A 12,625-nucleotide genomic window follows, 5' to 3' on the forward strand; every position below is an offset into this window, starting at 1 on the left:
ACACACATATATATGTATGTGTTATGTGTGTATATATATATATATATATGTATTTAGACCTAAGTTCCCTATTTGTCCTTTGTCTCTCTGTGCCTGACTGCCTTTACTTTTAGCATTTTTTTTCAGGTCCATCCATTTCCCAGCTAATGGCATAATACAGTGAGCATGTTCAGCAGGGAACTACAGCCTGTGGCAGAAAACCACTCCACTTTTTAGTCAAATTGAGGACTTAACCTATTAAAGTTAAACTCTCTTAAGAAGTCTCTCTTTTCTACCTATGTATAATGGTGCAACAACATTCCCTCTCGAGAACCATATGGTGGTGATCATCCAGAGTCTGCAGTTACTAGCCTAGGGCAAAATTGCACGGGTGGTGAGGTTGCATGGATGGTGACAGGTGACTGTGTCCCTTCTGCCCTTTTTGCACAATTTTATCTATCCCTTTCATTTTGCCTTCATGTGCTTAAGTGTTATTTCCTAATTTATTAGCTCTCAAGACAAAAATAATTAACTCACTCATTTTATCATGAACTATAAACATATACATTTCCAAGGAATTTTTTTTTATTGTTGCTGTTTTGTTGGTCATGGGCTTAAACTCAGAGCCTGGATGCTGTCCCTGAGCTCTTTTGCTCAAAGCTAGCTCTCTACCACTTTGAGCTCCAGCTATACTTCTGGCTTGTTGGTGGTTAATTGAAGGTAAGAGTCTCACAGACCACCCTGCCTGAGTTGCCTTAAAGCACGATTCTCAGATCTCAGCCTCCTGAGCAGCTAGGATTGCAGGTATGAACTACTGGTACCTGGCTAGGAAATTTGTTTTACAGTTTTCCTCTAGCTATAGAGTAGAGGATTCAATCCTCAATTATAGTTATTTCAAATATCCGTATTATGGGGGGCATATTTTGTATTTTAGGGAAGTCAAGTGTCTTCTCTACATGTCTGCAAGATTTTTAGATTTTAGAATCCATAATCCTTGATATTCAAAGGCTTGACACATTTCTCTTCTTAGGAAAAACAGATGAACAGAGTAAAAGTAGGTCTACTCCTCAACATTCTGCCAGCCCTTGGCTCAGCATGACTAGAATGAAGCCCCCTTTCCCTTGGCAACTTTTCCCTTGTTGGGAACTGTTTCAGGCAGGGCTTCCATCCCAACATAGCCCTTGGAGTAGATTTTGAGATAAATGACAGAGTCCAGAAAAGGCTATTTACAAAATGACATCAAAAGGGACCAAGGCTATACCTCAATAAGGCCAAAACAATGATTATAAAAATGTCCTGGCAGGAGACATCAACTCAATTTCCTCTTTCTTCAACTAGCCTCACATTCACAAATTCACTGTTCACTAAGTTCAATTTTCAAGCAGGCATGACAGTGCCCTGTGTAGCCAGTGCCAGTCTACTGCTGCTCTTCATGGCAACAGAAAAACAAGTCTAATTTACAGACCCAAGTAGAGGTGTTAGAATGTAGAAGATGCAAAGCATCATCTTGACTACTTCTTTGGTAAGAATTCTTTTTATCAAACATCTGTTTCTGAACACTCAGTAGCAGCACCTTATAAAAAAAGAAATGGGAAGAGGGGGTTTTAAATGTCCCTGCCACAAATGTCCTCCTGGCTCTTAAATCCTATAAGCAAAGAGTATGGGAACATTCACTTCACATCTGGGAGTTGGCAGGGAGTGTACTGAACTATCTTATTTGTGCTGTCGCATTTAATTCTCACAATAGCCTACTGAATCTTTACCACCACCTCACAGAGGAGGAGGAAAATAACTTTAGCTCCCATATTCTTTCAACCATAGCATACTTTCTCTAAGAAAGCAAAAACAAATGTGGAAAAATAAAAAGAAACACTGTTTTAGAACACTCAAACACTAGTAGCCATCAAACATAATTTTGACATTTTGAGAGTGACAAGTTTTGGATTCTCATGTATCTTAGGAGATCTATAGGAGATTTTTTTTAAAATTAAAAATGCAATGTGAACTAGTGGACAAATTACTGACATGCAAAAGGTACGGGAATCTGTTTTAGTTTTTCTTTTATTTTACTATGAGATGCTGATTACATTCTCAATTTCTTTAGCTTTGCATTTTTTTTCTTGTTTCTAAAAAACAACAAAAAAAGAGAATAAGAGTGGTGAGTGATTTGTGGTACTTTCCTCAGTGTTGTACAGAGTGTGCACGTTTTTAATATTTGGATAAGAGCTCAATAGATGCAGAACACTTACCAGTCCTGAGAAATCTTTAAGAGTCAGTATGTGTGGCATTTCCATTTCCTCTCAATAAGAAGAAGCTTTGGGTTAGAGGAAGAAGGAGTATTTTGACAACTAAATACCACATTTTAGCAAAAACCAGCTACACACATGATAACAGGGACTGTATAAAACTGTACACAGTCAGTGGTGAGTTAAGTATTTAGAAAACAGACTCCAAAGATATAGCCTCCAGATGCCTGGACTCCAGAATGGTAGCCCCTAGAACATTCTTTTCATGCTACAAAATCTTCTGGGCAGGTGATACATTGCATTTTTTCTCAAAGTACCTCCTTTCTTTTTCTTTTCTTTTCTTTCTTTCTTTGTTTTTGTCGGTCATGAGACTTGAATTCTGGGCCTGGACACTGTCCTTCAGCTCAAGGCTATCACTCTATCACTTCATATCCTTTTTAAGAAATGCTTATGCATATCCTTTTGAACCAGCTGGAGGAGCAAGGTCCATTGCACAGCGATGCGAGTCTAATCCCTTTCTCCTTCAACTAGTGACTATTTCATTTTCTACAGCAGCTCACTCCGAGAAGGCAGACAAAAAACTTTTTTTCACATCCCCACAGTAACAGATGCAGTGAAGCTTATAAACCTCTGACTGCATAAGATGTGGTTAGATGTCAATAGAAACTCTAGGATGAGATTCAACTCTCAACATCAAAGCTAATGGGTAGTTAAAGTAGTTAGAGCAGGAGCTAGACATAGCAACTGAGCTGATTGAGAGAGAATAGATCTGGAACATAAGGAATAAACCCAGGTCACAAACTAGAAACATAAAGGGAAAAGCTACCTCAACACTTGGGCAGGGAAACCAAGACTTCAGAAAGCTGTCCTAACTCCCAATAGTCTCAAGTGGGTTGTGAAGGCAGAATTTATGGTTTGAGTCAAGGCCAGGGCACTTGAACAGAGATGGTAAGTCTCTGACAATAGTTAGAAAGACAATATATAAACAGCCTCACTGTGGGACATAGCTGTTAGTTACAGAAGAACTGGTAAATTTCACCATATTTAATTCATTTCCTATAATACACTACTTTATAATGCGTGACAAGTTCTATCCAAGATATTTCAGTCAGTTTAGAGTCCAATTTATTCCTCATGTTTCTTTTTAGTGCTTGTAGCACTATACAAAAGGAGTTTTCACTGACCATAAACAGTCTGAAAGTGCCCACTTACTTTTTTTTCTCCATTTTTTTTTCAGAGAAAGAGGTGTAACTACCTATTTCTTTCTTGCCACTGGTACTAAATTCACTTGAAGCAGATAGTCAGAATTCCATGTGATTGTTTCAAATTTTCTAACCACAGAAAGGTATGAACTTCTCATTTCAGAAAATCTATCCTGAATTCTCTGTCTTGCCATTTATCTCTTCTTTAAGACCTTCCTGGCAATACATCAAGAGTCAGTCCAACTTTCCCTTCTCATACCCCACTTGGATGCTGGAAAAATAGGATTAAATAAGGAAAAATTAAAAAAAATAATGTCCAAAATTCAAGATTTTACCATGTGGGAATAAAGGCTACAATCGCTCAACCTCATTATACTTTTCTCTCTTCAGTGAGGTGTGGAATTGTTTTGGCTCACCCATACAAATATTGTTACAGCTAAAATGTGTGCATATTGTACAACTGAGTAATTCAGCTTAATCTTGCATGAAAATCTCAAAGGAATGCAAAAGAAGAAGCTGATGTGGAAAACTGAAGTACCATCTTAAGCAATTTGCAAAAATAATGACAGTAGCTTCATGCATTCAAATGTGGCCTGTGCTGGCTGAGAATTGACATTTTATCTTTTTTTGTTTGTCTAAGTTGAGTGGTTGTAAGAACTTATTGTTAATCAACACGGGAGCCCCACCAATACAACCCTTGTGTGGGACAGCAAACTGAATAGCCATGCTTAGGTCATGTAGGAAATGACAGAAAGATATTCCCCAGAGGAATCCTTACTCTAACACCCCCCCTCCTTTCTCACAGAATTCAGATCATGATTCACTACAAGTCAGAATCACCTATTTTATGGCCCAGATGAATGGTTTTCACAGTGTGATCCCTAAATTCATGGCTACTATAGGAACTCTGTTGTTGGCAGTGTCCTTTAAATATCTTTTGTATGCCAGGCTCCATGTCCCTCTGCCTACTGCCATTCCAAAGCTGATTGATTACCCTTTCACATATGTGAATATTGAGCAAAGCAGTACTTTCTGAAGACATTACAAGAAATAACTATGCATTTTTATAAATGTCTGTGTCTTTTTAAAATGTAGACCTTCCTGTAGATCACGTTTTATCTTCACATTTCTCCTGCAAAGTTTAACCTATGGGAAATCTGTGTCAATTTAGTACCCTCTAATAAAGTCCCCAAATTAACAATCATTTTCTGAGAACAGACTATATACACAGGCACTTTTATAGAAAATTATCTTTAACACTTACAACGTCGCAAGCTGTCCAAAGACCGCAAATACATCCAATTTGAGAATGTAGAAAATGTATTAGAACGTATACTATAAAGTCTCATTAAAATGAAACATTATCTCAGAAAGTATAAAAGAATAGAGTTAGGCCTTCCATAGATTTAATATGGTGCTGCTGATCACAGAAATGGATGATGTTGTACGAGAGGAACCCCCTTCTCTCAGTATTGAGGGTGGAGAGAAGGAAATGGTCATATATAGCTTCAAAAATCCCTGCTGTACGAAGAAAATCTTCGTTTTCCTTCTATGTTTTTATATGATAGCTAAAGAAAAATGTGCACTTTACTTGTAAAAACCTAGTGTTCCATTCAAACTCTGGGTGACTTAACAGGACTTACAAACATTGAACATAAGAATGATTTTATAACCCCAAAGAAGTGGTACCAGCATAATTCCCCCCATTCTTTAAATTTCTCTTGGTTCAGCTGCATTAACTCTTAATTTGGTTAGGGTAGGTTCCATAGAACTTGAACAGCTCAGCCACATTGGTCTCCATGATGCCTTCATAACTTGCGTCGCTGGCTAAGGTCATGTTTTTCTTACTAAATTTGTAACACAGCTTTGGAATAGAAGAAGCCATTGCTTTTGTGGCCACCCGGGGACCAGATCATCTTCCACAGAGCATTCTTTGTCAAGGAGTAGACTCTGCCAAGGATGGCATTTGTCCAAAAATGCCCATGATGTTAGATGCTCACTAAAACTTAGAATTATCTGCTTTATTAGCTGATCACAGGAGATCAACTAGAAGATTGGTACTAGTATTAAAGCCCTGAAAGTGGCATTCACATCTCAATCTACTGATAAGTCTCTCGGGTTTATCAAATAAACTAATGAATTTCCAGGCTGGCCTGGGGGCACAGAATCTCTGAACAAAAGGGCAGAAAATAAAAATGAGCCATCCTTAAGGCTTGTTCATCACTAGCCAGCCTTCTGCCCCTTAGATGGCAACACTGCTCTCAGGTCAGTGCAAGGGCTAGATTGGGGAGCCCTGGGATTTTCAGAAGAGTGGAAAAGTAAACACTTCAATTTAAAATCATCCTCAGCCTGGCCTCAAGTTTATTTGGTTGCTTTAACCTGGGACACCTATTTTCTTCTAACGAAATGAAAGTCTTTTCAGGCAATCTAGTCCCCTCAAGCTCCCTCTTATCGACCTGAACGGTTTGCTTCAATAAGGGAAGACAACATTTTAGAAGACACACGAATTTCATGTGTCAGGAGCTGGGGAGCCCCGAGGCATCTAGATTGTGTTAGGCCTTGGGTTTGATCCCAGCACTGGGGGAAAGGAGAGAAGTCTGTGTATCAGAACTGCTAGCTTTCCTGTTTATCTTGATGTTCTGGAAACCATCTCTTCTCTGAAAATCTTGTAAGTCATGGTTCACCAACCATTGAAACTACCCATTTCAAAACCATGACATTTGGAGACTATGAATCCTGAATTATTGTGGCTTCTGTGAGACTTTGGAATTCAAAGCCACATCTAACTATTCCTACCTTCCAAATATCTCACCATCTCAACAGTTACCCCCCCCCACACACATATTTTTTAGAACAAATAAGTCTTCTAGCATTTAAAGACATGAGTGTCTGACCATCACAAAACAGACCTCCTCCTGGTTTGGAACAGAAAGTGAGGGGAATAACTTGGAGTATTTTTGCCAGTTAGCCAAGTCTTAATCTTCATTAAAATGCCTTAACACTTCAGATTTTACATTCAGCTAATTGATGAACAGTTTGACATTTTTTCACGGTTTGACTTTTTTTCCATAGAGCTTTAACACATGCTTGCAGCTGGTGTACGAATCCAAGTATGTTTCTAGCACTTTTACAGGAAAGCTACAAGTTTTGTTCTGTAGCTTTTTTTCCTGTTTGGTTCTGCCTCTGGGTTCGTTGCCTACTCTGCAAAATGAAAGGTATAATCATGTGTGCATTATATACTATATAATAATTGTAATAATTAATGTGCATACACATTATATAATCTAAAAGCAAAGAAAGTAAAATAAGGCTTGAAGGAAATAGGAATACAGAGGTAGAGGCAATAAAGTCTCATAGGTATAAGCTATCTGAAGAAGTAAAGTTCTAGGAATAAAGTTGACTAAGATGGTCACCTGTTTGTATCAAGTATTCTCAGTGTCCTAGAAAATGTCTGTCTACCTGAATCTACTTGGCCAATGGCTATGACAACTTCACTTCTTTGCGCTTGGTGGCAGCTTGTTTGCCACAGCTGGAAGCTCAAAAGTTAAGGGCTCAGGATCTTTGTGAGATCATGACACAGAAAGTAGAAATCTATTTGGAATCACAAAGCCATTTGAAACTAAACCTTACAATCTTGAAAATTCTTCAAACTATGCAGACAATCCACAAACATGCACCAAAAATGGCACAGTTCTGAAGGCGAACCACATGGTATGTGGTAAGTGTAACAAAGCAATCAACACTACTCACAGTTGCAAATAGCGTGGCTTTCTCCAAGCCATTCCCAGGAAGGCCCATCACTAGAAATCTATTGATATTTTATGTTGATCCATTTCTCAGTCACCTGTGAATGGCTCTTGGGTTATAGATATGTATGAAGGACTGAAGAAGTGGGAGAATGCTGAATGGGTTGGTTAACCTGACTGCTAATTTAATGTGCTAGAATAAATGTTCAAGTGTCAACCATTTGGCAAACCATGAATATGTGTATTCGAATGAGTATATAATCAAAATTGAATCATTCTTCATGTACATATCTAATACAAATATTTGTGCATGTGTCATAATTGTGCTGTGGCATATTACGTATGTGATTGTGTATACACCTTTATTTGAAATTTCTAACTTTGAATCTCATTTCTATGGGTCCCCCAAAGATTTTCAATCAAAGTAACTGTTCATGGTTCACCAAAACTGCGCTGACATGATGATGTTGACCAGTATCATTGAAATCATTGTTTAATATCTATTTTTCCTGCTTTTGGACTATCTGAATACTATTAAGTTAAAGATCTATACAATGCCAGGTGCCAGTAATTAATACCTCTAATCCTAGATACTTAAGAAGATGAGATGTGAGGATCCTGGCTCAAAAGCCAGTCTGAGCAGGGAAGGCCTTGAAACTATTATCTCCAAAGAACCACCAGAAAACTAGAAGTAGGGCTGTGGCTCAAATAATAGAGCCTTGAGTTAAAAAGTTAAGGGGTAACATCTAGGCCCAGAGCTCAAGCTCCAGGGCACACACACACAAAGAGCTACAAAAAAAGAAAGGTGTGTGTGTGTGTGTGTGTGTGTGTGTGTGTGTGTGTGTGTGTGTATGAGAGTGAGTGAGTAAGACCTAGAATATAAGCAAGTTGTATTATATATATGTTTGAATAAACACAATACAAGCTTGCCTTTCTCCTATTCCACTGAATGCATCAGTAAATTCTTCATTCTGTTTTCTTAACACTTCATTCGCTATGTCTTAATTAGTACGTTTCAAAAGACAAAGAAAAGATTAGCCTGTTGCCAAACCTGGATATGGCATCAGGTGGAGGTAAGAGCAGGCGTGAAGTTTTCTACAGAGCAAATAGAAAGTTCTCAGGGTCTACTGTGGGGTGCAGTTCTAAGTTTGGTTTCCACACAACATATTTGTGTTTTCTGTGCACCATGGTGTTATGTTTGTGCATGTACCCCACCACGGTCACACACAAGTGCACAAAACACAGGCTAAGAAAAATAAACAGAAAGTAACTTCTTTGTAGTACGTCAATCTTTTCATATGTCTCACCACATACATGCAATTTTCCAAATCTACAGTCATTTACTGTTCAAACCCAGGCAGCAGGAAGGCGATGTGGGTTCCCTTCCCTCTTCTTCTAAGAGTTAGGAATGACTATTCTTACAAGTCAATCTTGGGGAATTTGAAGCTTCCTTTTCAAGTGCAAAGGTAACGATAACTCTTCCACTAAGAAATCTACCTTCAGCCTGTTAACTATTTAAAGATGGGGGGAGGATAAATTTCTTCTGAGTTAGTAAATTCAAGATAGCTAGGAGGGTTGGGTGCACTGAACTTTTGGCAGAAGTCCAGAATTGGAAGAACTAATGCATTATATTTACTGTGCTTCTGAAGAAGAAAACCAAAAACAAAACAGTCTGTTGCCAAACCTTGCTCAGGAATCACATAGAGAGGGGACCAATACATAGCTCATTGATAAAGCCAGATACAGACAGTTTCACACAAATTTTCCTCTTGTGACATTCCCTTTAACCAGAGGAAAAGGGAAGGATGGTTTGGGGTTGGCTCTGCTTTCACTTTCTTACCTGGATAGAGGTCAGGACCTCCCCTGGGGGAGCAGCCCAAAGGGCCTTCTGCAGCAGGAGCAGCAGCAGCATCTCCTGGGGAAGTGGCTGGCTGCAGGGGCTGCACAGTGAGGCAATCTGTGAGAAGGTCTGGATGGAGCTCTGTGCTGGACCGCAGCTAAGAGAAGGAGAAAACAGAAGAGAGATGGAGAAGGGAAACTGGTCCTTAGAACACTTGCCTGGAAAGGCCTCATGCCCTACGGTTCAATGCAATTCAACCCACACATATTTATCAAGAAGCCTGTATGAAGGAAGTATCAGCTTAATTCACTATCAAAAAGGGAAAAATAAAACCAATCCTCACTCCTGATAACACTTGCCAGGTGTGTCAGACTAAATGTGGCTTAAAGCAAGCTTGAACTTTCCACTACAGGGAACCCAACTTCCTATTATACTTCCACATATTTGCTCTATATCTTATGGAAACTTGTAATGATAACATATACAAACAGATTTCATCCACATTGGAAAGTGCTTTTAAAATACAGATGTACCAGCATAGAAATTCCATGCAGACAATGGAGAAACATTCACTGAGAATGGATTTCTACAAATTTTACAAGAGAGAAAAATATTCACATTACATTTTAAAATCTTATAGGCAACGATTAATGGAAAAGGTGAAAAAATTCACAACAAAACCCAACAATAAGTTACATGAAAAAAAAAAAGCACTTTTGCCAGGCACGGTGGCTCATGCCTGTAATCCTAGCTACTCAGGAGTCTGAAATCTGAGGATCAAGGTTCAAAGCTAGCCTGGGCTCAAATGGACCTGAGATATTTATCTCCAATGAACCTCTAGAAAATGGGAAGTGGGGCTTGGCTTAAGCTTTGAGCTGAAGCGCTTAGGGACATCACCCAGGCTGAGTTAAAGGCCTATGACCTACAAAAAAAAAAAATTAAGATTTGACTTTATCATATACAACAAAGTTCTTTAGATATTAAAGAATTCACTTAAAAACAAACAATTAAATGCTAGAATAATGTGTAGTTGAAAAATGATCTGTGCTATTTATAAATAAGAATAAGCAAGTCTGATTTTTGAACAGAAATTTAAATGAAAGGTATAGTGACATAAAATTATTGACTTAATTGTTCAAAGACATACTCACAATCTAGAAATGTTTTTTTAAAATAAAGTAACTATATTGCAAATAGTTATCCGTGTCATTTAAAGAGAGCTATCAGCTAGAATTGAAAAGTAGGATCGTATCAAATTAAAAAGCTTCTGCACTCTAAAGGAAACATTGCCAAAATGAAAAGACAACCCACCAAGTGGAAGCAAATCTTTTCCAGTTATTCATCTGCCAATGGATTAATAATGAAAACATATAGAGAACTAAAAAGAATTAAACAGCAAAAGAACACAATCAATAAGCGGACAAGTGAACAAATTTCAAAGAATACATACAAAATGGCCAATAAACACATCAAAAATGTCCAAATCCTTAGTCATAAAGAAAAATGCAGTCAAAACTATACTGAGACTCTACCTCTCAACCCAGTCAGATTACTCTCATCAAGAAAATAAGACAATAACGAATACTGATGATGGGCTAAATACTGCTTATGGTACTATTATTTGGCCTAGGCACTATGGAAAACAGTAGTGGAGATTGTTCAACCAATAGAAAATGATCTGCTGTCTAACTCCTGGGAGTATGTGCAAAGGACTGAGAATTAGCATAATGATTCCCTCTCATCCACAGTGACTGCGGCACTGTTCATAATAAACCAACTGTGGAATAAGCCTATGTTCCCATCAACAGATGAATGGGAAAAGGAAATGTGAGAAGCATACACAATATCAGGTTTTGTAGACATAAAGGAAAAAATATGAAATATGTTGTTTCTAGGAAAATGAATTGATCTAAAGATCCCTCTTGAGAGAAATAAGCCAAACTCTTTAAGATAAATATTAAATATTTCCTCTCTTTTGGGAAATCTAGATGTATGAATAAATAACAAACTAACAAAATATGTGAAGGTCAAAAGTGGACTCTTGGAGAAGAGGGGCCAACAGAAGAGAAACAGACTGATGAAGAATGAATAAGATGAAAATACCTTATATATAAGAAAAGAAATGTTACAATAAAGCCCATGATTGTATATAATGAAAAAAATTAAAGACAGCATCTAAATGTTTATAAATGTTTAAGTACAGGGCCAGAATATACTTAATTCTCTTCACAGAGTGTTCCATATTTCTTTAGCCCTGGAGGGTATTGCCCATTTTTATCAAGCTTCTGCTTTGGGGATGAGAGTGAAGAACAAGCAGGAGACAGGCTACATTAAACAGTGCTGAGTGAGACACTGCAAGGAAGGGGATGATGAGTTTAGATGGGGGATGGGAAATGGTATTGTACTGATCAAAGGCCATGAACAGAGTGAGGGAATAAAGTCCATGAGACAGTGGTAGAGAATGTGCAGGCCCTTGGAACACCTGGGTGATCTGCCAAGTCAAAATATGGGTATAGATCAGGCCTGCACCCTAAGACATGTTTACAGAGAAATACAGTGTTGAAACTTATTGATTTAATGATCAGAAATTATAACTTGTTACAAAAGGAAGTAGCAGTAAAAGCTAGATATGGGAATCCTGACTACCCCAACTGACGTCGGCACATCACTGTTCAAAGCCAACTGGGCAGTTAAATCTCCCAGACTCTGGACTCGTATTAACCATCAAAAGCTGGATTTGTAAATTTGGCTCAAGTAGAGGAGTGCCAGCCATGATAAAGAAAAGCTGACTAAGAACTTGAGAATGTAAGTTCAAATCCCAGTAATGGTGCGCGCGCGCGCGCACACACACACACACACACACACACAGTGAGTTATACAAAAAGGATTCTTCTCTTTTTTTTCTTTTAGGTACTAAGGTTTATCAGGCAATCTGTCTACCACTTGAGCTACTTTTCCAGTTTTTTTTTTTTTCCTGGAGTTCTATTTTGCACCCTTATTATGCAGGTAGAGTCTCCTGGGCCAAAGTTAAGTAGCAACCCTGGTACTCTACCTTCCAGGGAGGCAGCTGGGATTACAGGCATGTACATGTGGTGGCAATCACACCTGATTTTGTTTGCTGAGATGCGATTTCTATGACTTTTTAAAACTAATGTCCTCTTGATCTCTGCCTCCTAAATATTTGGGATTTATGGACAGGAACCATCTTGCTGGGCCTGTGAAAACCATGTGAAATACCACAAGGAGAAATGTACTGATACAAACCTTCTAGCTGGTTTCATGAAATATTTTTTAAGACCTTAAGTAAAATATTTGATTTTAGAATCTGTCTTAAGGAAATTGTTAGAAATATAAAAAAAGCTATAGCTAAGGGAATATATATATATATACACACAATGATATTTGAGCATTATTTCTAGCAGTACTTAGAAATTAGTTAAGTTTCATAGATATCTACAACTAAGGCAAATACATAACCTTCCATCAGTCTGATGGAATATTATGCAAACATTAACATGATTTTTCTGACGATGTTAATCAAGAAGTAAAACACAAAATTCTTTCTCGGAACATTAGCAGTAATATAAAGAACACATAGACAAAATGCCAGAG

The 12,625-nt window shown here is 38.0% G+C and overlaps 1 protein-coding gene across 1 annotated transcript in view; it reads right to left on the reverse strand.

Annotated features, from left to right (window-relative positions):
* Glis3 (GLIS family zinc finger 3) overlaps positions 1 to 12,625 on the reverse strand; it is a 427,346-nt gene that overhangs the window by 54,119 nt on the left and 360,602 nt on the right. The window contains exon 7 of the mRNA XM_090329717.1: positions 9,014 to 9,170. Coding sequence (XP_090185843.1) covers positions 9,014 to 9,170 — 157 coding nt within the window. The remainder of the gene's footprint in view (positions 1 to 9,013; positions 9,171 to 12,625) is intronic.

This window comes from Megascapheus bottae, chromosome 3, assembly GCF_031878675.1.
Source record: "Megascapheus bottae isolate mThoBot1 chromosome 3, mThoBot2.hap1, whole genome shotgun sequence".
Taxonomy (NCBI): domain Eukaryota; kingdom Metazoa; phylum Chordata; class Mammalia; order Rodentia; family Geomyidae; genus Megascapheus; species Megascapheus bottae.